Source organism: Musa acuminata, chromosome BXJ2-3, assembly GCF_036884655.1.
Source record: "Musa acuminata AAA Group cultivar baxijiao chromosome BXJ2-3, Cavendish_Baxijiao_AAA, whole genome shotgun sequence".
NCBI lineage: Eukaryota > Viridiplantae > Streptophyta > Magnoliopsida > Zingiberales > Musaceae > Musa > Musa acuminata.
In genome coordinates, this window is record NC_088340.1 from 3,976,710 (window position 1) to 4,002,205 (window position 25,496).

Consider the following 25,496-nt stretch of genomic DNA (forward strand, 5'->3'; position numbering starts at 1 on the left):
TCTTATGCCCATTGAGGTTGTTCTGTATTCTTTATAAGATATCCATGTAATCTCTTCTCATTTCAATTGATTGGGTCGAAAAATCAATCTAGAATTTGTTGCATCACTCGATCCAGTTATCTTGAAAATTATAACTATTAAAGATTTTTTATTTAGCATATTAAAAAGCTGCTTGTGGTTCTAATTTTCGTTGTTTTTTTTCCCACTTTTTCTTTGTTAAATCCAGTTTGACATCTCAACTTGTGCTCAATTAAAACAAAAGTTTTGCTATGTTTATGTATTCTATGAACCTCTTGATACAAACATCTGATTCTTGCTTTTTCAATGGCATCAGTTGCAAACAAGTCCTTTTCTGAGGCAAACAGTTGTGGCAGTTGTAGCCAGAACCGAGAGGCGGGTTCAACTGCATCAACAGCTGTCCTTGTTGGTGATCGTTTGCTCGTTGCAAATGTTGGGGACTCTAGAGCTGTCATATGTAGAGGAGGAGATGGTAGGCCCCACATCCTGAAATCAGTTCTCTTATCATCAATTACGTGTAACGGATTTCTGTACTTAATCTAGAACTAAACCGGCTCAATTTAGACGGAGTGTACTGCATTTTTTTTTTACCAACTGTATTTTGACAACCCAACCTATTTAAGAGCAATGTTTAGAATGTGACACCAGTGACATCTAGGTTCTTAGGATATATGTAGGTTCTAGACCAACAAAGTTTTTTGGCCTTCTCTTGATCCTGCCAAATGCTATAGTAGCTCTGTGTGTCTCCGGTGTACTGTACACATTGAAACAAATAATCATATAGTTTCAGATTCTTCAAAAATCTAGTAATATAAAAAAGTATAGACAGGAAGGAGAAAGAGAACATATTCCTGTTTGGATTCACAGAATTTAAGCCTCAATTTGGAGAATTGAACCTGCGAAAAAATATTCAGAAATGGCTGAAACTGCACACTTATGATGATAAATGAGGATTCAAATTGTCGATGATGGATGAGGTGCTAAAGTTCATTACGCTCTCGTATTGCATGTACTCTTTTTGAACTGAGATTTGAAGATTAATAGTTTACTAGCAAGTTAAACAGGATTGGAAACTTAATATTAAGTTATCCAATTTTTACACACAGAATTAGTTAAAGAATAATGATCACTTTTTTATGCTACTTCTATAAGCCATTGCACTTAATGTCTTTATGACTTTTCGATGCTACAGTGGTTGGATAGCTAGATACTTTTGGTGAAATTGTATATTAATAGTTTAGTCATGTTATCTTGTCTTTAATGTATGATCCAAGAACTATTTTTTGTTCATCGCTTGAGTGTTGTTCCTTAATTGATGAAACTTTCCATTTAGCGCCATACATGGTAGGTTTTGGTGCCACTTTAGATGTATGACATGTCTTGAAATCTACAAATGGGATTTTTATTGGTGTGATTTATTATTCTAGGGTCTTTTATTCTCCAGTCCACATTTTTTTGGTTATATTTCTTGCATTCTGGAATTCACCCTTGTCAAAACCATCTAATCGTAGACTTCAACGATTAGGAGTTTAATTATTCACGCCAATGACAAAACAGGATGACAATGGAAGTGATGTTTCCTTAATCTTGAAGCTAGTTATAAGCATATTTCTCCATTATTTGTTTTGTTCAGTGTTAAAGAATATATTTTTTATACGGAATTTTAGGTAGATATTATTGTGTCTCCATTATTTTTTCTTGCCAAATTTACACATTTGTATAAAAAATCATCCCTCATGTATGTAGAGCTTGGTATTTAACATTTTATATATTTCCATAATCATTATCCGTGATCTACCATTTGCTTTTGTTTGGATGTTTGCTTGCCCATTTGTTCATCTCATGGTTCAATTATACTATATGTGGTCATCTTTAGTTTGTGATTATTGCCTTCTAACTAGATTCAAATTTCTGTTTGATTTATGAATGGCAATAAACAGTACTCTGTGGTGCTGTTGACATCCTTGTTGTCATTGAATCCTGTTGTTTATGTTTGTTCTTATACCCGTTGTGGTTGTTCTGTATTCTTTATAAGATATCCATGCAATCTCTTCTCATTTCAATTGATTGGGTCCAAAAATCAATCTAGAATTTGTTGCATCACTCGATCCCGTTATCTTGAAAATTGTAACTATTAAAGATTTTTTATTTAGCATATTAAAAAGCTGCTTGTGGTTCTAATTTTCATTTTTTTCCCCCACTTTTTCTTTGTTAAATCGAGTTTGGCATCTCAACTTGTGCTCAATTAATACAAAAGTTTATGTATTCTATGAACCTCTTGATACAAACATCTGATTCTTGCTTTTTCAATGGCATCAGTTGCAAAAAAGTCCTTTTCTGAAGCAAACAGTTGTGGCAATTTCTTGTAGAGCACCCATTTTACTTGCAAGTTCTGTTTCTTGGTTCTTACAGTATGTTGCAAAAGCAATTTTCTGATCATGATAAGAGTAGTTGACCAAACGAACTTCTGGGTGCTTCATAAATTAGAGAAAAAAGTCTTTTGTTCCCCATATAGCAAGTTTTGCTTCTAGCTCGTCCAGTAGATTGCAACGGCAATTTTTCTGATTGCTTGGTAATTTAGAGAAAGAAACCTTTTGTCCCTCGTGCATCATGGGCAAAAGCCAGTTCTTGGTACTTTGAACAACAGAGACCTGGCAAATCAACCTGTTGTGGTACTTGGTTGATGTGAGCTCTCATAATTAAACCGATCACTCTATTTTGATGGTGATAATATGGAGATGATTTTCTCTGGATGTGCTTGAAGGTTCTGTTTTTAACAAATTCAGTATCTGAAATAGAATACAATCACCAGAATCTTGTATTGAATTATTGATTGAGCCTCTTAAAAGTTTAGTTCTTTACTAGGAACTCGGCTCACGCTATTTTTTGTTACTTTTGCAGCTATAGCTGTCTCAAGGGATCACAAGCCTGACCAAACAGATGAGAGAGCAAAGGATTGAGGATGCTGGGGGCTTTGTAATGTGGGCTGGTACTTGATCTCCTCCCTCAGTTTTTATCAGTTTAGATCATTTCGTTATTTAAATACTGATCAACTGTAACTGCAGGGACATGGCGTGTCGGTGGTGTTCTTGCCGTTTCTCGTGCATTTGGTGATAGGCACCTGAAACAGTTTGTTGTCGCAGATCCAGAAATTCATGTTTGATCTCTGACCTGTCACTTTATTCCTACAATGTTATTGTCTTCAAGACTCGAGACATATCATCATCTGACAGTAATGCCTTTGACTGCTTCGACTACTGTTGAATGCAGGAGGAAGCGGTTGATGGATCTCTCGAATTCCTCATCCTTGCAAGTGACGGATTGTGGGATGTTGTCACGAATGAGGTACTTTAAAAGAAGATAATAAAAAAAAAAAAAAAAAGGTACCTGAAATATCATCTCCGAAGATTGAACCCTTTCTTTTTCATTTGGTTCCAAATTCAGGAGGAGGTGGTAGCTATTGTCAAACCCCTACAAGATCCAGAACAAGCAGCAAAGAAACTGTTACAGGAGGCCTATCAAAGAGGTAGTTCTGACAACATCGCTTGTGTCGTGGTACAGTTTCTTGGCTAGCCTTGATAACACAACCGAGCAGCAATAGGTACAAATTGTCTGCTTGATCTTTGTCATCGCTTTGTTATCTGTAATGGTTTCATGGATTTGGAAGTCAATAAAAAGATACCTTTGCTTTAACCAAAACTAGTAGCAAAAAGAGTATATTTGTGATGCTTAGTGGAGTCTGTATCATGCTGTTTTCACTTTTGTTAGAATAATCAATAAGATTGTTTGGTTAGAGTGCCTAAATTTCTTCCTGAATAGTCGTTTATATATACAAACCATTTTTACCATTTGGAATTTACTCCTGCAATTAAAGTAGCTCAAGTTTGGTAATTTAAGCCTTAAGGAACAATTTTGATATGCCCCCTATGAAAGCAAAATGAGACCCATGAAAGAAGGTCTCTTATTGAGTTTGTATTATAAATGTTGGCAGGAAGATTAATTTCACATGGATACAGAATTGAAGAGTCTAATGATACATAGTGGAGTTTGATTGTGATAGTTTCCATGGTAACTTTGACCATTTTGACGTAGATTCAAAGGTAAAGCCGTATAACCATTCTTCGTGATTGATCCATGAAGGGTCATGCCCATGTCTTATCTAGAGTGGCAGATGCGGATGTGTTTGAATAGAATAGAACCTAACCTATTAATTTGTTGTTTGCGCCCCTTAACAAAAATTATAGGTCCCATGTCATCCAAGAAGGATAGGAACATCTAAGTTACTTTTTAACCCTACACAGTTTGCCTCGTGCAAAAGAGTCTACCTTAGCCTTCATATTCTCCTCGTCTGTTGTGGACACAACCTTTCTTGACTCGGACACAAAAAAAGGAAGAGAAAAATAAACCAAAAGAAGGCTAATGGAGTTGGAGACAACGACCGATTGAATGAACAAGTTGATCGAGTATGGTGCCTCTCTCTCTCTCTCTCTCTCTCTCTCTTTCCATCCACACTAACCTGTTATTTAATGCTTTGTTGTCGTCCGCAGCCCACTGCCGACGACGCTTTCAGCAGAGCAGCGAGAACAGAAAAAAGGAGATGAAAAGTTGGTCCACCGGGGAAATGGAGGAGGGTGCCGAAAGCGGCGTTAAGACGTGGATCCTGGCATTTCTCTTTTGTCGAGGACTAGCGTAGAGATGCCGCAACGTCGAAGCTGCTGCCTCGCTCCTCCAAGTAAGTAGCTCTTTTCTTGGCCCTGCCTTCCCGTTGCACGGTCTCAGATAGAGAGACCGGCATTCTTCCTCCGTGCGCTCCACTTGCAGTCTCGGCACGGGCTGAGGCCGTTTCTCAAGTACAGGAGGCTGCGAGTCAGGTGCACATGGGTTGGGTCGAAAGTCCCTAGCGATGTTGCGATGGCGACAAAATGGCACCCGCAGACTGTCTCTCAAGGTGGGCCAATCCCAGTGTTCCACGATTCTGTCAGCTGTCCGCCACTTCCGGCTCGTCGTCATCGAGCACTCACTAACGCGACCGTGATGACAAAATGCAGTCTTCCCGATCGCGACGTATAAGAGAAGAAGGGCGATAGATTGATGGATGGAGGAATCGAGAGAGAGGCAAGTGATGGCGTTCGAGTGGGAATGGAACTCGATATGGCAGTTGTTTGCGACGCTGGTGTTCCTCCGGACGGCGTACAGGGACTTCCTTCCCCCGGAGCTCCACCACTCCGTCGGCTTCCTCCTCCGTGGCCTCATGACCCGCTTCGACACCGACCTCAAGATCATCGTCGATGAGTACGACGGCTCCTGCAGCAATGAACTCTACAGCGCCGCCCAGGCTTACCTCGGCAGCCACTGCCTCGACGACGCCCGCGTCGTCCGTCTCGCCAAGCGCCACGACTGCCCCCTCCCTCCTCCCCTCCTACCACACCACCCACGACTCCTTCCAAGGCATTCCCCTCCAGTGGAGCTCCGTCGTGGAGCGCGCCTCTGCCTCCTCTTCCCCCATCCGCAGCAGCTCCCTCTCTTCGGACCACCGCTACCTCGAGCTCTCCTTCCACAGCCGCCACCGCGAGGCCGTCCGCTCCCAGTACATCCCCCACGTCCTCCCGGAGGCCGAGCGCATCCGCCTCCGGGCCCGGGAGCGCCGCCTCTACACCAACCGCTCTGTCGTCTTCGGCGACGACCACCGTAACCCCTGGTCCCCCGCGCCCTTCTCCCACCCCTCCACCTTCGACACCCTCGCCATCGACCCGGTTCTCCGCGACGACCTCCTCCGGTTCGTCAGCCGCCGGAACTATTACTCCCGCGTCGGCCGCGCCTGGAAGCGGGGCTACTTCCTCTACGGTCCGCCCGGGACGGGCAAGACCAGCCTCGTCGCCGCCATCGCCAACCTGCTCGAGTTCGACGTGTACGACCTAGATCTCACCGCCCTCCGCCGCCTCCTCGTCTCCACCAACCCCAAGTCCGTCGTCGTCATCGTTTGTACAGCCTCGTCAACTTACTAAAACAGCCTTTGCTCCCTTCGTAGATCTTCTTGGTGTTTCTTTCTTTCTGACTTGAGCACAACGAAGACATGCCTCTTCCAGATTAAGCTTTTCATGCGTAAAATCTCACACCACCATCTGACTTATCTCCTCTAAATTAGCTTCTCACATTGGATCCTTCCACACGACGAACACGATTGTTGCATGTTAAGTGGTCATGTCTCTTCTCGATCTAAATCATTCAGATTATTGCATTGGGAGCTTCGATGCATGATGGATGGAGGGCAGTATTCGTCCCACCACTTGTAATCCACTAAAGGAAGGGGTGGACTAATCTTAAGCAGGAGGCTTAGACCCCTCGGACCCGGCAAAAGCCACGTGGGTCGAGCAGCCTTTGCCTACCGCTCCGCCCGGAGATGCGGAACGCGAATCATTGAAACTTTCAACGAGGGAGTGGCACCCCATGCAAACTTGTGGAATTCCCTCTTAATAGTTGTTACAGTCCATCAGTGTCTGTGCAGAGACAGATGGGAACTTAATTTAAATAAGAGTTTCAATGTATACATATATTATTGATTTTAAAAAAGAAACGTCTAATCAAAATCTACCATATCAAATTAATTTATCTAAAAATGGTTTGAAGTCGATTGATTTTTAAGACTCTTAATTAAGGCTCATATTAGCATTCAAAATTTTTAATTTGCTCTGAGTGTCAAAGATTCTGATAAGGTATATTTTGGGCCCAAGCCACGTCACGATCGATGGCACATGGCGCTACAGCCAGGAAAGCAGGAGCACCCCCTCGCGACTAGCCCGAGACTGTACTAAGGCGTCGCTCGGCACATCCCGTCCCGGAAAGCTCGGAACGGCACCGCATGGCGCCGTTCCGCGCATCTCGAGCGGCGGCCGTACAAAGGTACCACCTCACCTCCCGAGAACCGGTCGCTACGCCCGCGTACGGTCGACCCTCGTACAGTAGTATAAAAACCCCAGGTCGGCATCCGACCTGGGGAGGGAAGGGGGAGAAAAAAGATCATCTAGCCCGTCATTGACTAAATCGTCGGAGGGACCAAAGTCGGAAGACACTCGACGACGATCTTTTTTGCAGGGAAGCTATCATCCGCTGGCTAGAAGGCGCTAATCAAACCCTGCCAACGATCAAAGTGGTGGTCGATCGATCTCGAAAGCCAGCTCAACCAACCAGAGACTCCCGACATTGCCCCGTGGACCAAGCCGTGCTGACTCATTAGCCACGGCGCATCAATCCACCAACATTTTTGGCGCTAGAAGGAGGGCCATGTCGCAGGAGCATCTTGTTAGGATCGAGAGCACTAAGAGGGGGGGGGGTGAATTAGTGCAGCGGATAAAACTTTCTGCGACGATTTAAAACCGAAAGCTGCGTCGTTTGATAAAAGTCAGTTTACGTCTAAACGTAAACGTAAACTGTAAAGCGCAAACTGTTTTGTAAATACGCAGAAGGCAGTTTGCAGTTGTGATTGAAAACCAGAATATCGGCGCAAACTGAAATCCGACGTTCGTACGAAGAAACTGATTTACGTCTAAATGCTGATTCATAAATCACTTGAGTAGATAAGACACAGTTTAAGCAGGAGTGTAAAGGCAGTGTACAGTTATGGTAAAGCTCAAAATGTAAACGCAATCTGCAATACGATGATCATACGAAAAAGCAGATTTACGTCTAAACGCAGATTTACGTCTAAACGTAGATTTACGTCTGAACTTTGAAACTCGTTTGTAAAATCACAGAAGGCAGTATGCAGTTGAAATCAAGACGTAAACGTAAACTGAAATCTGATGATTGTACGAGGAAAGCCGATTTACGTCTAAAAGCATTTTTACGTCTAAATGCAGATTTTCGTCTAAACCTTGAAACTCGTTCGTAAAAGCGCAGAGAGCAGTAGCTATGAAGGAGGTTTGCAGAAATGATAAAGTGCTCAAAATAAAGGCAAACCAGAGATTTAGAGTGGTTCGGTCAGTCTTGACCTACTCCACTTTGGCTTCCTCCACCGACGAGGTTACCGACGTCAACTAGGGGCCTTCCTTCAATAGGCGAAGGCTCACTGCCCTTTTACAGTTTCTCTCCTTTTGACAGGCTCAGGAGACAACCTTTACAGAGTCTTTCTCTCCTCTCTTTACAACTCAAAGCTTGAAGAACTGAAAGAGGAGGACTTTTTAACTTAGACAACTTTTGAACTCTCAAAAACACTGAACAAGATCAAGATTTCGGTGTGTATGTTGTGTGTCTTCAGTGCTGAATGGGTAGGGTATTTATAGGCCCCAACCCAGTTCAAATTTGGAGCTCAAATCTGTCAATTCCCGGAATTCCGGGATCAGGCGGTTCAACCTCCTGACTGGAGCGGTTGAACCGCCTGCCAGAGCTCGAAGACTGAGCCTCTGGGTGGTTCAACCTCCTGTCAGGGGTGGTTGAACCTCCTGCCAGAGCTCGAAGACCGAGCTCAGGCGGTTCAACCGCCTGACTGGGGCGGTTCAACCGCCTGCTAGAGCTCGGAGACCGAGCCCCAGGCGGTTCAACCTCCTGGCCTGGGCGGTTCAACCGCCTGCAGCATTCAGGGTCCGAATGGGTCAATCCATTCGGCCCAATTTGATTCTTCCAGGGGCCCAATTGCCCCAAGATTAAGCTAATGGGATCACCTCCCATTTCTAACTTAATCAATGTGCTAACTACGATAAATTTCTTAGACATATCCTGCAGCTTGCTCCGGTGCGTCAATCGCTCCTTCCGGCGAGTTTCCGGCGAACTTCCGTCGATCATCCGACGAACCCTCGGTGATCCTCCTGCGGACTTCCAGCAAACTCCTGGACTTGCGATGATCCACTTGGCGAGTTCCGACGAGCTTCTTTGGCAAGCTCCTGGACTTCTCGGATTTGTTCCCGCAGAACCTCCGACGACCGTCCGAACTTCCGTCGAACTCTCGAACTCCCAACGTGATCATGAACTTGACTCCGGCGCAACTCCTGCTGCTTGTCTAACTTTCATCGTAGTTAATCCTGCAAATGTAAAACAAAAACTTCGATCGAGACAATTAATCCTAAGCAATTAACCAAGTTGTCCGGCATGTCATTGGTCCCTCGACGCTTCGTTCGATTCTTCGGCGCATCGTCCTTTCCTGCAGCCTATTGCCCAATCGGCCAGTTGACTCCGCAACTCCGATATCCTTGGCACAATACCTGCTCTTCTTGGCCCGATGCCCGAGTCCACGACCCGAAGCCTTCTGTCGATACGTCGATCGATCCACTGGCCCGACGTCCAATCTTCTGACATGTTCCTCCAGCACAACATGATTTTCCTGCTTTAATTGTCTCATCCTGATCAAAGCATCCTGCGTCACTCAAAACACAGATTAAATCATAAACATATATCAAGTAGTTTTATCATCAAAATACGAGATTCAACAATCTCCCCCTTTTTGATGATGACAACCACTTGATGACGGAGTTAAACTTAACTCCCGGAGTTTAAACAAACTCCCCCTATCAATATGCCATATTGATAGAAACCTTGAATTCAAACTGAATTCAAGTCATTGCAATATTCATCATGAATACTTGCAACACGTCATCATAAACGGAGTTAACCTTAACTCCCAGAGTTTAAACAAACTCCCCCTATCAATATGCCATATTGATAGAAACTCTTGGATTCAAAAATCCAAGCAACATGTCATCATAAACTTATGCATAACATGTCATCAACATACTTCTCCCCCTTTGTCATCAACAAAAAGGAGAAGTACCACAATCAAGTGTTTGTGATATTGGTTCAACTCTTTGCATGAAAAACATAATATCAAGTTTTATCATCATGCAGTTTTGAAGCCAAAAAATTTAGCAAATGTTACATCATGCTTAGAACATTCAAGCTATCAAGTTTTAGATATGCAAGTTTTACAGCATCCCAACCAACCAGAGACTTTCGACATTGCCTCGTGGACCAGGCCGTGCTGACTCATTAGCCACGGCGCATCAATCCACCAACATTTTTGGCGCTAGAAGGAGGGCCATGTCGCAGGAGCATCTCACGGGAGCCCTCTAAGAAGGAGAACCATCGATCGGTCACCCCTCTGCCGGACCCAGAGATCAGCACCTCCCCATCCTCAAAGACGGGGGAATCTCGACTTCAACGCCAGATCGTTACTGGCGCTTGTTTAATGACCCGCGGTTGTCGCCCCCCGGAATTACTGCAGGACCCTCGACCGTGTCGCCCGAGGCGTTTCTCAGCCTAACCAAGCAAGTACAAGCAATAACGGGGATGATGCAGACTCTCGTCCCACTCATCCCCCAGATCGTATAGTTGGCAACTACCCCGACCGACCCTACCCGGCAAAGGCCGGCCAAGGAGCAAGTCGGGACAGGAGAAGCCCGAGACAGAACGACAGGCCCGAGAGGATCGCCCGAGCAGAGTGCACATGTGCCCTGCCAGGTCACACCGCCCCGCCCTGAGCCTGACACCATATCATCCGACTCGGCGAATGACTCGTTCAGGATGCAACTATCCCGGGTCAACTATCGCCTGGACGAGTTCCAGCGAGAGCTTCAGAAGTCACGGAGCTAGCCGATCAAGGGCGACTCGGGCGGATCCCCCTTTATTCAGGAAATACAAGAAAAGCCTGTATCCCTCAACTTCAGGCTGCTAGCATTGGAGACATACGACGGCGGCTCCGACCCTACAGAGCACGTCGCCGCGTTTCAGGCTTAGATGGCCCTCTTCGGCACTTCCGATGCATTAATGTGTCAGGCATTCCCGACCACCTTCAGGGGACCAACACGCGCGTGGTTCAGTCGGCTACGCCAGTCCTCAGTTTCATCCTTCGATCAGCTCGCCATGGAGTTCGAGCAGAATTTCCTCGCCAGCATGCGACCCAGGCCTTCCATGGCCACCCTGCTTGCATTATCCCAGCGTGAGGACAAGACACTCTCCCAATTCGTGGCACGTTTTGCCACTGAAATCCGCAGATTCCCGGACGCTCACCCTTCTCTAATCATGTAGGCGTTCTTGATGGGGATGAAGCCCTCAAGGTTCTTCTGGTTGCTGATCGAAAAACCCCCAACAACCATCCCTGAGATGCTCCAGCACGCCAACCAGTACGTTGCCGCAGAAGTACTAGTGGCAGGAAGGCGTGTGGACGGAAAGAGGCCAAGGGTCGAACAATCCCGAAATGCTACCTCAGCAGTCCCAGCGCAACCCCGGCGGAGGCCCGACCGACCCGAGCTACTGCTCCCGAAGCCCCCGCCTCTCCCGCTGAACACATCTCGTACCGAGATCTTCCTCCAAATAAGGGAGAAGGGGGAGAAAAAAGATCATCCAGCCCGCCACTGACTAAATTGTCGGAGGGACCAAAGTCAGAAGACACCCGATGACGGTCTTTTTTGCAGCGAAGCTGTCATCCACAGGCTAGAATTCGCTGATCAAACCCCGCTGCCGATGATCAAAGTGATGGTCGATCGATCTCGAAAGCCAGCTCAACCGACCAGAGACTCCCGACATTGCCCCGTGGACTTGGTCGTGCTGACTCATCAGCCACGGCGCATAAATCCATCAACATTTTTGGCGCTAGAAGGAGGGCGGTCAGGTAATAACCACCTCGCCCCCTCCACAGTCGAAAGCAGGTCAGGAATAGAGCCCTAGATGGTTCTATCCCGACCGCACGACATTCCCCAAGGAATGCCACCAAATAGCGCCAGGAGTTCAGCGCCATCTGAGACGGCGATATACCCCATGTACGGAGGCAATCCTCTATAACGAGATGAAGCGGGAACCGCAGCCCCGCCTCAAGGGCACCCACCATCAGCCCAAATCCCTGGGGAAACTAATCATACGACCGCTGACCTGACCGAGGGGCAATAAGGCCATAACACTCCGGGATGCAATAACGATCCCGAAGCTCCCCCAGAAGCTCCTCGGTCACCACCGAGTCTACATCATGCCACAGCTTGAGACTAGCAAGCACGTCAGAACCTCCCACGGCCTCTAGAGGCACACCCCCGGAAGAAGAAGAAGTCGAAGAAGAAGAAGGCGAAGACATCCCGACCTCGAAGTAGGGAGGGAGAAGCTGGGTCGCTGAACGGAGGAGCAAACAAGGCTACGGCGGCCAAGCAAGGTGACAGCACTTGAGCAAAAATGGTGAAAACCCCTCTGGAAGGAGCTTATAAAGAGCATGTCGATCCACCATGAGGGTGACGATTGAGCTTCCAAGGATAGAGACAGTCGCGACATTCAAAGCCATCATGACTCCTTGGATTTCCCAGATTCGCCAGTCTTGGAGATCATGCCAGAAATGCCTCGTCACCTAATATCTCCCGCCAAAAGGCAACTCACAGCAAGAGGTCTCCCGCCAGAACCAGTGCCGCCCCGCTTGGCATGCCACGTGGAAAATGGCTCCATGCGTGACACAATCCCCCGCCAAAACCAGCGCCGCATGGCGAATGGCTCCGCATGCGAGTCTCCCTCCAGAACCAGCGCCGACCCAGTTTACTGCCCGAGTCACTCTAGATCGGTTCCCGACTTGCGACTCGCCAGCCTAGTTCATTGCCCGAGTCGCTCCAGATCGATTTCCGACTTGCGACTCGCCAGCCTAGTTCATTGTCCGAGTCGTTCCAGATTGGTTCCCGACTTGTGACTCGCCGGCCCAGTTCATTGTCCGAGTCGCACCAGATCGGTTCCCGACTTGTAACTCGCCCTTTCGGTTCATTGCCCGAGTCGTTCCAGATCGGTTCCCGACTTGCGACTCGTCGGTCCAGTTCATTGCCCGAGTAGTTCCATATTGGTTCCCGACTTGCGATTCGCCGACCCAGTTTACTGCCCGAGTCGCTCCAAATCAGTTCCCGACTTGCGACTCGTCGGGCCAATTCATTGCCCGAGTCGTTCCAGATTGGTTCCCAACTTATGACTCGCTGGCCCAGTTCATTGCCCTAGTCGCTCCAGATCAGTTCCCAACTTGCGACTCGCCCTTTTGGTTCATTGCCCGAGTCGTTCCGGATCGATTCCCGACTTGTGACTCGCCGGCCCAGTTCATTGCCCGAGTCGTTCTAGATCGGTTCCCGACTTGTGACTCGCCGGCCTAGTTCGTTGCTCGAGTCGCTCTAGATCGGTTCCCGACTTACGACTCGCCCTTTCGGTTCATTGCCTGAGTCGTTCTAGATCGGTTCCCTACTTGCGACTCGCCGGCCCAATTCATTGCCTGAGTCGTTCCAGATCGGTTCCCGACTTGTGACTCGTCGGCCTAGTTCATCGCCCGAGTCGCTCCGGATCCGTTCCCAACTTGCGACTCGCCCTTTCGGTTCATTGCCTGAGTCATTCCAGATCGGTTCCTGACTTGTGACTCGCCGGCCCAGTTCATTGCCCGAGTCGTTCCAAATCGGTTCCCGACTTGTTACTCGTCAGCCCAGTTCATTGCCCGAGTCGCTCCAGATCGGTTCCCGACTTTCGACTCGCCCTTTCGGTTCATTACCCGAGTTGTTCCTGATCGGTTCCTGACTTGTGACTCGCCGGCCCAGTTCATTACCCGAGTCGCTCCAGATTGGTTCCCGACTTGCGACTCGCCCTTTCAGTTCATTGCCCGAGTCGCTCCAGATCGGTTCCCGACTTGCGACTCGCCCTTTCGGTTCATTGCCCAAGTCATTCCAGATCGGTTCCCGACTTGTGACTCGCCGACCCAGTTCATTGCCCGAGTCACTCCAGATCAGTTCCCGACTTGCGACTCGCCCTTTCAATTCATTGCTCGAGTCGCTCCAGATCGAATCCCGACTTGCGACTCGCCGGTTCGGTTCGTTCCTCGAGTCACTCCAGATCGATTCCCGACTTGCGACAATGGCCCGTTGCTCGAGTCGCGACTCACCGGCTCGGATTCATCAACCACGTCGACACAAGCTATTTGATCGAAATACTCCAAAGCAATTCCCGACTTGCGACTCGCCGGTTCGGTTCGTTCCTCGAGTCACTCCAGATCGATTCCCGACTTGCGACAATGGCCCGTTGCTCGAGTCGCGACTCACCGGCTCGGATTCATCAACCACGTCGACACAAGCTATTTGATCGAAATACTCCAAAGCAATTCCCGACTTGCGACTCGCCGACCAAAAACCTGAGCCTGAGATCAGTTATTCGGCCCTCGGCGCTAATCTCTAATTCAAATCACACAGCTCGGTCCTCGGACCAACGACCCACCAATATCGCAGAACCACCTCACGACGAGCCGATCCAACGTCCCCTCGCAAGCAATCGACACATCCACAACGTTCCGACCCAGGCACGCCTCTCGCCCTCTCGAAGACCCCGTGGCACGCCTCGATTGGCACGCCACAACGTTCCGACAAATGGCGCTACAGCCAGGAAAGCAGGAGCATCCCCACGCAATCAGCTCGAGACCGTACTAAGGCGTCGCTCGGCACATCCCCTCCCGGAAAGCTCGGAACGGCTCCGCATGGCGCCGTTCCGCGCGTCCCGGGCGGCGGCCACACAAAGGTACCACCTCACCTCCCGAGGACCGGCTGCTACACTCGCGTACGACCGACCCTCGTACAGTAGTATAAAAACCCTAGGCCGGCATCCGACCTAGGGAGGGGAGGGGGAGAAAAAAGATCATCCAGCCCGCCACTTACTAAATCATCGGAGGGACCAAAGTCGGAAGACACCCGACGACGGTCTTTTTTGCAGGGAAGCTGTCATCCGCAGGCTAGAAGGCGCTTATCAAACCCTGCTGCCGACAATCAAAGTGGTGGTTGATCGATCTTGAAAGCCAGCTCAACCGACCAGAGACTCCTGACATTGCCCCGTGGACCAGGCCGTGCTGACTCATCAGCCACGGCGTATCAATCCACCAACAGGTTCTTTTTTTCAAGATTCCTTATAAATTAGCAATTCCATAAATTAAAAATACCCTAAAACATTCAAAATCTATAGTAAAATAATCCCTCGCACAACTATTCTATCTTTAGCATCCTTATGTTTATCTAAAAATTTTGAAACTAAAAATGACTTTTTTTTTTCAGACAATTATTTTCTTTATTTGAATAAGGAAAAAGTAGTGATATGAGGCATCGTGAGCAATTTAATTATCTTTTCACTATCTATTAATCTTAGTGATAACTAAGGCTCTTAATTCAAATCAATTTTATCATTAACTTGGCAATATCATGGATAATGTCTAACCGAGGGAGTGCTTAGAAGGATCACACTAAATCTAATAATTAACTACTATTTTCATATGATGTCTGAAATGGTAATATTAAATGTAATTACTTATTGTCATTTTCATAAAAATATATGAAAATGATATGTTTTTCCCTTTATTGTAATACAATAAATATGAAACATATATATATATATATATATATATATATATATATATATAATTTCATGGAAAGAGTCCATGAATATGGTAATCGGTCCTCGAAACATTTCTCTGTTTCAGATGATAAAAGTTCGATATCTTCTGACACTAAGAGTCATCGTCCTTCTCTATTCTCTATATAATGGACAATAAGTTGGACTCTTTCAAATCTCTGATCGTTGGAATGGATGATGGTACGCTCAATAGCACCCATAGCATCAACCTCGGAAGTAGCGATCGTCCCCTTCCCGATAACTTGCTGGCAGAGATCCTCTCCTACCTCCCAGCAAAGACCTTCTTTAGGCTCCTCTCTGTTTGCAAGACCTTTCGCCAGCTCTCATCAGATTCTCATTTTCTCCTTTCACAGTCGTACCACAACAATGTCATCTCCGGCTTCTTTCCCCACGACAGCGCCTTTTCTGGACCCTTCTGCCTCGTTGACTCCTACGCCGGTGTGCCCAGAAGCAGCCTCGAATTCTTGTTCCGCAAAGGCAAAATCGTTGGGTCAGCTGGTGGCCTCGTCTTTCTGTTGCATAAGACAGATGGTGCCTTATGCGTCTACAACCCGGTCCGTGGTACTCGGTGCAAGCTACCCTCCCCGCCGGGCAAGAATTGTAAATGGGGTGGCATCGCGGTGAGATTCTTGAACGATGGAGATGAGGTGACGAAAGGCTACAGGTTGGTCTACCTTTCACGGCACTCAGTAAGGAGCAAGTTGCACCGCTGTCAGGTCTATGACTCGTCTGCGAGGGTGTGGACGATGGACAAGGAACTCGACTTCGGTCGGTTGGAACTACATTTGGAGCACCCGGTGATCTGCGACGACGTGGTGTTCTGGGAATCGTCAAATTCGTTCTCGAACGAGATCGACCAGTATGTCGTCGGCTTCGATGTGAGGAAGGAGCGCACGCAGATCATCCCTCTGCCGAAAGAAGCAGCCGTCGCCCGCTCGGACACGATCGGAATAGGCATGTGGGAGGGGAAGTCGCTGTGCCTAATGCATTACGAAACGTGTACTTGGGTGATCGGACTGTGGCTGCTGAGGAAGACAAACGACGGTCCGCCAGGATGGGTGAGGGTGCATGAGGTGAGCTTGGGCCAGTTAGGGTTCACGAAACCCCGCAACGTGAGCTGCGTCGTGCTGAGAGAGGTGGCGATGACCACGTCACTTGTTTTCACCGTAGATAGCGAGGCATATAGCTATGATATAAAGGATGGAGAACTCAAGAAGCTGGGATCGATGGGATACAGTTACCCACCGTTGATCCCTTACTCTAATACGCTTCGGCCATGCGGTGAAGAAGAGGAACTGTTCGTAGATAAGAGAAGAGAAGTTGAATGAAAAATTTTGTCTTTCATGTGTCCAATGCTGCGATTAAATATCATTAAATAGAGGGTCTTTTGTTAGTAGAATTTTCTGCCATTGTGAATGAAACAGCAAGAAATGATTTCTTAGGAGACAATATTAAAATTGTTATGAGAAGGTATAACATATCATAGACAAATTCACTTTGACTTAGTAATGCATAGTAAACAGGTTGTGCAAGAAAAAGTTCATGTCCTGAAAGAGAAGAGGATTGTTTAGTTGATTCATATGCATGCACGCGTTCCCTGTCGAGCAACAACATCTTGTCATTCTGCAACTAAAACCAATCTGCACTCTATACAATCTTAGATAGGCAACATCTTGTCTATATAACTTTTTGGGATTTGTTCGATTTCAAGAGAGGAGAAATCGAATAACATACTATCAGTGTACAAAAACTAATAATGCTTTGAAATGTAAGAAAAAAAAGAAATATAACATACTAAATAATACTTACTGCATGCTTTAAGTCATAAAAGGGAGATTCAAGAAATTTTCTTTCTTTCTGATTCACAATATATATATATATATATATATATATATTATAAAACCACAATAATTTCTCATTCTAATATACCAAATCAAACATTCTTTTTCATGAATTTCTTATGCCACTGAACATACTCGTAGCTATGAATTTAATTAGGATACTTATTGCCATCGATCACCCGATGATGATTCAGAATAAGAGGCACTACACCCGATCTGAGGGCCTTTCCAACCGAGATGTCTTCAGGATCAGTTCACACAATCCATAAGACTCGGGCTGACGTCAACTGCCCCAGATGACGCCCCGATTGACCTGACATCACCTGGTCAAACAGACCGGAACGTCAGCTAAGGCACATTAACATCCTGCTCAGGCTCGATCCTTCACGTCACGCCAACACCGCTGTCAGACGTTACCAGGAATACGATCCTGCTCCCTGCAAGCGGGCACATCAGGAAACAGTAAGCTTCTCTATAAATATCCTCGTGTTCTAAACAGGAAGGGAGGAAAAAAAGATAAAAGCCCCCAAGATCATCCACGGACTTGATCGTCGGAGGGGTCGGGTCGAGCTCTCCCGACCCGACTTGTGTGCAGGTGCAAAGACGGAGGCCTCCCGTAGAACGTCCAGGCGAGGAGCCCCCTCCCGGAGGAAACGGTGACCCCATCGCGATTGGACCACCGTAGTCGGCCACCTCAACAGTCTCAAGGGTCATCCCAGGAAGATCCCCAATCATTTGGCCTCGAACCCAGTCGCGTCGGCCCTGAGGCCACGGCTTAAGGTTGTTTACACTAACATTTTGGCGCTAGAAGGAGGGCCCGAATGTCAAGGGATCGCCCGATTGACTCAGACGAGCTCGCAGCTGAGGGGTCACACCCGATCGGAGCTCCGGGGGAACATCCCCTGTTGGGAAATCATGGGGGCGACATCATATGCGCAGCGGAAGAACAAGAAAAACAAAATCCCTGATTCCCAAAAAGATGTTCGTCGTCGTGCGAAGATTGGTGCGCAAAATCCGCGAAACACAAAACTGCGTATAGAGTAGATTGTGTTACCTAGGGAGATCGTATATCCCTGTTTCCTTGCAGATCCTTAGAAGAGGGTGAAGGAGGTCAAGCGTCCTCCTCTCTAGCGGTGATCCACACAGCAGGGTTGCGACGACGCTCCTCAAAACTCCGGTGGAGAGGGAGAGGAGAATAGGAAAGGCAAGCAAAAACTCTAGCCTATGAGGCTGTGAATCCCTCCTATTTATAGAGATCCCCTGTCAAACCCTAATGGGTCCTGCCCTAATGGGTATTGGATCTACATCCAATAAGACAAGGGCTCCATCAGATATCTCATATCTGAACCTCTACTCATCGCAATGCCTACCATATGTGTGTGACCCTCTAGGCCCAATATCGAGCTGGCCGTGAGTCATACCTGTCAGAACTCCTTCTAACTCAGTGAATTATTATCTCTATAATAATTCACTTGACTCATCGACTACGGACGTACTAGGCCACTACGCCGTAGTCCCCAGACGATACAGGGGAATCCAATCCATTGGACCTGTCTGTCCTCAGTTACCGTGTACCTATAGTCCCTCATCCATCTAATATCCCAGAGACCGTATATCGAGCATGGTGTTGTCAGACCCATACGGTTTCTACTCGAGTCTCGCTCTAATCGGATTCTCCCGGAGAACTCTTTCTCTCTCAACCCGAATGACCCTGGCCAGGGATTTGTCTGAGCAAGAACACATGAGATATTCCTCTCATGACGCCGAGAGTGGATGATCCTCTATCGACACTCAATAGCCCTCGTAAGGTCGACTACCACTCCCAATGACCAGCTGTACTAGATCTGGGACAGCCAAACCTATAAGTCTGGTATCAAAGAGTGGAGCACTCATACAGGACATCCTTGGTGTCTCAAGTCTAAGGACCAGATACACCACTAGGACTACGGAATCGCTGTCTGACAATAAGGCATCATCAACCATCCAACATTCCGTAAGCGGATCAATCAGTGAACTCATTCTCCAATGAGCACCTGTACTGTATCCCTAGTGTCCCTACACGAGCAGCTATGAGACCAGCTGCATCCATCATATGGACGGGTATACAGTACACCAGTCTATCCGGTTATCACGATGTCCCTCTCGAGTAACCTATGACCGGGATTATTTAGGATATGTGTTTAAAGGTGAATCGATCTCATTATCGTGATCTCATCACAATCCGATTCCCATTGCACAAATCCAAGGACATCACAATATATATGCACATATGCAATAGTTATAAAGTGATATACGCCAAAATATAATAAGCAAAAAGATTCTGTATCAAGTAACACGTGCCATCACTCACGTGATTGGCTTGCTGGGCACCTATGACTAGGATCCCCTACGTGAAGAACCTCGAGCTGAGCACCCCGTCGCGACCTCAAAGCACCATTGGCGGTTATTCAACGAACCGGGCTGGTCGCCGCCCGAAGGAGCCCCAGCCGACCCGTCGCCTGTGTCATCCGAGGCCTTTCAGGACCTCGCTCATCAAGTCCAAGCTCTGACGGGTATGGTGCAAACCATTATCTCGCTCGTTTCTCATCCGGCGCACCCGCCTACGATCCAACCACTGCAGTAATAGGAGCCGCCCGTTCGGGCCCACACGCCACTTCTGGAGCTCCCCACTTCGCCTCGGGTCCGATCGGCCCCACTCGGGGATCGAGTGATGGCAAACCCGAGCGGTCGCCTGGAACCCGAGGCATTGTCTTCTGATTCAACAGACTCCCTACGAGCCCAGCTACGCTTTGTCAGTCAGCGGCTCGACAAAGTGGAGAAGGAGGTTCGCAGGTCAAAGGGAGAGCTCGGGGAGCACGCACACCAAGGGTGTATGTTCGCGCCCGAGATACAAGATCAGACAGTCCCCCCGAAATTTTGGCTCCCCTCTTTGGACGCATATGACGGCGCCACCGACCCAGCGGACCACGTAGCCGCTTTCCGTGCCCAAATGGCGTTGTATGGAACCTCTGACTCTTTGATGTGTAGGGTGTTTCCCACGACTCTGAGGGGGCCAACCCGCACATGGTACAGCGCTCTGAAGACCGGGATGATCGCCTCCTTTGATCAGCTCGTCAAAGACTTCGAGCTTAACTTCTTGGCCTATGCCCAGCCAAAGCCGTCTGTTGCACTGCTCCTCGGACTTAACCAACGGGAGGACGAGCCCCTCTCCCATTTTGTGAATTGCTTTACAACACAAATCCGAGGGTTGCCGGACGCTCATCCCTCTCTGTTAAAGCATGCGTTTATGATAGGCCTGCGACCTTCCAGATTCCTCTGGTCCCTCGTGGAGCGACCCCCCACCACGGTACCAGATATGCTCCAGCGGGCTAACCAGTACATCGCGGCAGAGGCCTGGGTGGCTGTGAGGAGAAGGGATGACTTTTGGCAGCGGACTCCATAGAAGAGGTCAAGTACCCGCGGTGGCTATCCGATGTAGTCCTCGTGAAAAGAAATCTAGGCCCTGCCTTAGTCTCTTCAGAGCGAAGGTTCAGTATCTACTTGACCGCCTCCCGGCTCGCAGTTAGCCTCGACCTAACCCCTTTTGTATCTACACGGCTCAACCGCAGACTGCCCCGAGTCCACGCCTGCATGGCCTGCTCACCTGAGCAATACCCCTCGGCCGCAGCCCGCTTGCGTCGTGCTCCTCGGCCGCGTGTTGACCGAGACCACGCTTGCGCAGCCTGCCCGCCTGTGTCGTGCTCCTCAGTCGCATGTTGGCCGAGACCACGCCTACGCGACCTGCCTGCCTGAGCCATACCCCTCAATCGCAGCCCGTCTATGCCGTACTCCTCGACCGCGTGTTGATCGAGACCACGCCTGCGTGGCCTGCTCGCTTGAGACGTGCTCCTCGGCCGCAGACTGCCCGAGTCCACGACTACGCGGCCTGCCCGCTTGAGCCGTGCTCCTCGGCTGCATGTTGCCCGAGACCACGCCTGCGCGGCCTGCCCGCTTGAGCCATACCCCTCGGTCGCAGCTCGTCTGCGCCGTGCTCCTTGGTCGCGTGTTGACCAAGACCACGCCTGTGCGACCTGCCCACCTGAGCCGTGCTCCTCGGCCGCATGTTGCCCGAGACCACGCCTGCGCGGCCTGCCCGCCTGAGCCATACCCCTCGGCCGCAGCCCGCCTGTGTCGTGCTCCTCGGCTACGTGTTGACCGAGACCACGCCTGCGTGGCCTGCTTGCCTGAGTCATGCTCCTCGACTGCATGTTGCCCGAGACCACTACCTCTGCGCGGCCTGCCAACCTGAGTCGTGCTCCTCGGCTGCATGTTGCCCGAGACCACTACTCTGCGTGGCCTGCCCACCTGAGTCGTGCTCCTCAGCTGCATTTTGCCCGAGACCACTACCTCTGCGTGGTCTGCCCACCTGAGTCGCGCTCCTCGGCTACACACTACCCAGGGCCACCGCTACACATCCAACCCTCCTTAGTTACTAAACTCCACAATTCCCACACCCTTGGTAACGGACCGACAACCGCCCAGTTGGGATGGTCTCTTAAAGCTGAAGTCATGCCTCGGACTCCCTTTTTACAACAACCGATGCATAGCTTCCTTCGGGGGGGGAGGGGGAATATGATGAGGGTAATAATAATGTTAAGACTCGGGCTGACGTCAACTGCCCCAGATGACGCCCCGGTTGCCCTGACACCACCTGGTCAAACAGACCGGAACACCGACCGAGACACATTAACATCCTGCTCAGGCTCGATCCTTCACGTCACGCCAACACCGCTATCAGACGTTATCAGGAATACGATCCTGCTCCCTGCAAGCGGGTGCATTAGGAAACAGTAAGCTTCCTTATAAAGATCCTCATGTTCTAAACGGGAAGGGAGGAAAAAAAGATAAAAACCCCCAAGATCATCCACTGACTTGATCGTCGGAGGGGTCGGGCTGAGCTCTCCTGACCCGACCTGTGTGTAGGTGCGAAGACGGAGGCCTCCCGCAGAACGTCCAGGCGAGGAGCCCCCTTCCGGAGGAAATGGTGACCTCGTCACAATTGAACCACTGTAGTCGGCCACCTCAGCAGTCTCAAGGGCTGTCCTAGGAAGATCCCCAATCATTCGGCCCCGGACCCAACCGCATCGACCCCAAGGCCACGGCTTAAGGTTGTTTACACAAACATTGAAACCCATCCATAGGATTCATCAACTACACAAGATGGCAGCATCACTGAGATCAGCACAATGCCTATCCGAACCACACAAACCATGAAGGATACCGAGATGAACAATGCCTTCCCCTTCGGTGGATTCAGAGGTCTCAATACTAATTATTTATGAACAATAAAAAAGATGAGTACAAAACCAAAGCAAATAACTAAAAGACAAGAATGGTTGTTCCTACCAATTTTACAAAAAAAACCAGGCCATGGATCCAAAATTTACAAATCATTTACAGAGGTTGTTCCTACCAACTTCCGTATCACTGTACATAGTTCATCATCCATATTTGTTTATGCACCCGAAGGTCGATAATGATGTGATAAAATATTTGTATATGAAAAAATACTAGGAGGTATAATGGAATTAAACAACAATCACAATTACATGAAATATCAAGATTTACGTGAAAAAATCTCTATAACACGAAGGGTAAAAATCATGGGATAAGCTAGAGAAAATTCACTATAAAAATAATAAATGTATAAATCTCATAATCTCTTGTACAAAACCCAAGCGATTACGTTACAGTGCATAATATCCAAAAAATTCCATAAGTGATCATAGTAAGAATTAATTATAAAACTGATTTAATAATTGAGAACAGCCTCTGAGTTATCCTCGTCCTCTTCCTCTCTCTTTTTTTCTTTTCTGTTTTTGCCCTTAATTGCTACTATTTCAGTTTCTTCTTTTTTTTTTTTTCTTCTCAACCACGTCCACAATCCTCTTTTTTTCAACCTTACCTGTCACACGTCTAGATTAAACAAAGTTAAGGTTTACGTTAAAAGAAAAAAAAATTAATACTGATATGGGCTGAACTAATGGGCTATGTGCCCAACAGATAAGAATCTCTAATGGAATTATATCTGTTGTTAGATTTGAAGAAAAAAAACTCATGCAACTTCAGAATTAGATCACTCATCGTCGGATGATTCTGAGCAATTCAGTAGTCAGATCTCAGGAAGTCTTATCCGGCAAAAAAAAAAAAAAGGTACCGAAATCTCGAAATGTGATGATGCTAAAACCCCCAACACCAAGTAACCTCTGCTACCTTTTCCCTCTTCTTTTCTCGGCAAGTTAGATGTCATGGATAATGTGTAACGGAGGAGAGTGATTTGATGGATCACACTAAATCTAATAATTAACTACTGTTTTTATATGATGTCTGAAATAGTAACTTTTAAATGTCATTACTCGTTGTCACTTTCATAAAAATATATGAAGAATGATATATATTATTTTCACTTTATTGTAATACAATAAATATGAAATATATATAGTTTCATGGAAAGAGTTGATGAATATTGCAATCGGTCCTTAAAGAAGAAAGCTGTGTCGATAGATGATGCAGAGGATGACAAGAACGTGTGCATATACATCCATGCAGGCACGGTGGTGGGACGCGGAAACTTCAACAAGAAAGCTGAACGGGAGGTGCGGCGGGCGGGCGAGCGAACCACCACCGCTTACTTGGCATATAAATCACCGTCCACTCTCCCTCCTTTGCATCCAACCAGCACTGGCAACAAGAAGGAAGCCAACGACCATCGCAATGGCTGCCTCCACCACAAAGTTGGCCATGCTCACCCTTGCGGCAGTTGCCTGCACGTACGCAGCCAAGCATCTGTGCCCTGATCAATCTCCCTTCCTTCTCTCTCTTCATCCCCTCCTCTTCTTTCTCTCCTTCGTATTCTCCCGCTCCGGCTCCAATGGCGCCCCTCCAGGCCCCGTCTCCTTCCCTATCTTCGGAAACTGGCTACAGGTCGGCAACGACCTCAACCACCGGAACCTCGTGGGCATGGCGAAGAAGTAGGGTAACGTGTTCCTGCTGCGGCTCGGGGTACGGTAATTACCCCCTTCCCTCTTGGACAGTCGTATTCTTTCAAATCTCAGATCGTTGGAATGGGCGGTACGCTCAACAACACCCATAGCATGGACTTCGTTGGTCCGATGAAGCTGGGTAGTCGCTGTGCCTAATCCATTAGGAAATGTGTACTTGGGTGGTGTTCGGACTGTGGCTGCTGAGGAAGACAAACGACTGTCCGCCAGGATGGGTGATGGCGCATGAGGTGAGCTTGGGCCAGATAGGGTTCAGGGAACCCCACCCCCCCCCCCCCCCCCCCCCCGACGTGAGCTCCATCATGCTGAGTGACGTTACTTGTTTTCACCATACAAAGCGAGGCATATAGCTATGATATATAAAGTATGGAAAACTCAAGAAGCTGGCATCGCTGGGATGCCCATTACCCACCGTTGATCCCTTACTCTAATACGCTTCGGCTTCGGCCATGCGGTCAGGAAGAGGAGCTGTTGGAAACAACCTGATGAGACTTTTTCCCTGTCATATATATATATATATGCATTACCGTAGAGAGACACAAAATAGCATGAAAAATTTTCTTCGGTTTCTCTTTCTTAGAGTAACGTGATCAAATGTTTTACTTTTGTAAATATTCGTAAATATAGATATCTTAATGTAATATTTTAAAATATAAAAATTAAAATATAAATAATAAATAATTACAAAGATTAATATGTAATTAGACCTTTCGACAAAACCATCAAGAGAGCATGGATATGGCATTAGAAGAACCTGTTTGAAAGATCTAATTGGCCATTGGCCATGTGCTCGTGAAGCAAACCATCGAGCATCTACAATTGACAACCTTAGAGAACCTAATGATGAAAATAATAATTATGCGCATTCTTTTATGAGTTTTGGTGCCGTGAACATTGTTGATGTAATGTTCTATTTCCTAGCAAAACTGCATCCAAATTATGCAAGTTCTTGCACAGTAGAAACTGTGACTGGGTAGAGAAGAACACAGTCAAGCTGCATAAAAGAAAAGGTTACTGCAAGTCCATGAAGAAGCCTATTCAAACTTACAATGTTTCACTGCTACGCAGAATTCCATGAAGATGAAGTTACTGCATGTCCATGAAGAACACGAAGAAGACTATTCAAAACTTACAATGTTTTACTGCTACGCAGAATTCCATGAAGATAGCCACCGGCCATTATCAAGGACACAAGAGAAACGACACCTGCAGGGAATACCTTTCCAGA

The 25,496-nt window shown here is 47.7% G+C and overlaps 1 protein-coding gene and 1 pseudogene across 1 annotated transcript; both read left to right on the forward strand.

Annotated features, from left to right (window-relative positions):
• Positions 1-324: 324 nt before the first annotated feature.
• On the forward strand, positions 325-3,591 carry LOC135606638 (probable protein phosphatase 2C 59). The gene is made up of 4 exons (XM_065097695.1): positions 325-490; positions 3,084-3,175; positions 3,289-3,363; positions 3,463-3,591. Exons 1-4 carry the CDS (start codon positions 325-327, stop codon positions 3,589-3,591), a joined length of 462 nt encoding a protein of 153 aa, XP_064953767.1.
• On the forward strand, positions 3,078-6,047 carry LOC135606987 (AAA-ATPase At3g50940-like; annotated as a pseudogene).
• The last annotated feature ends 19,449 nt before the right edge of the window (positions 6,048-25,496 follow it).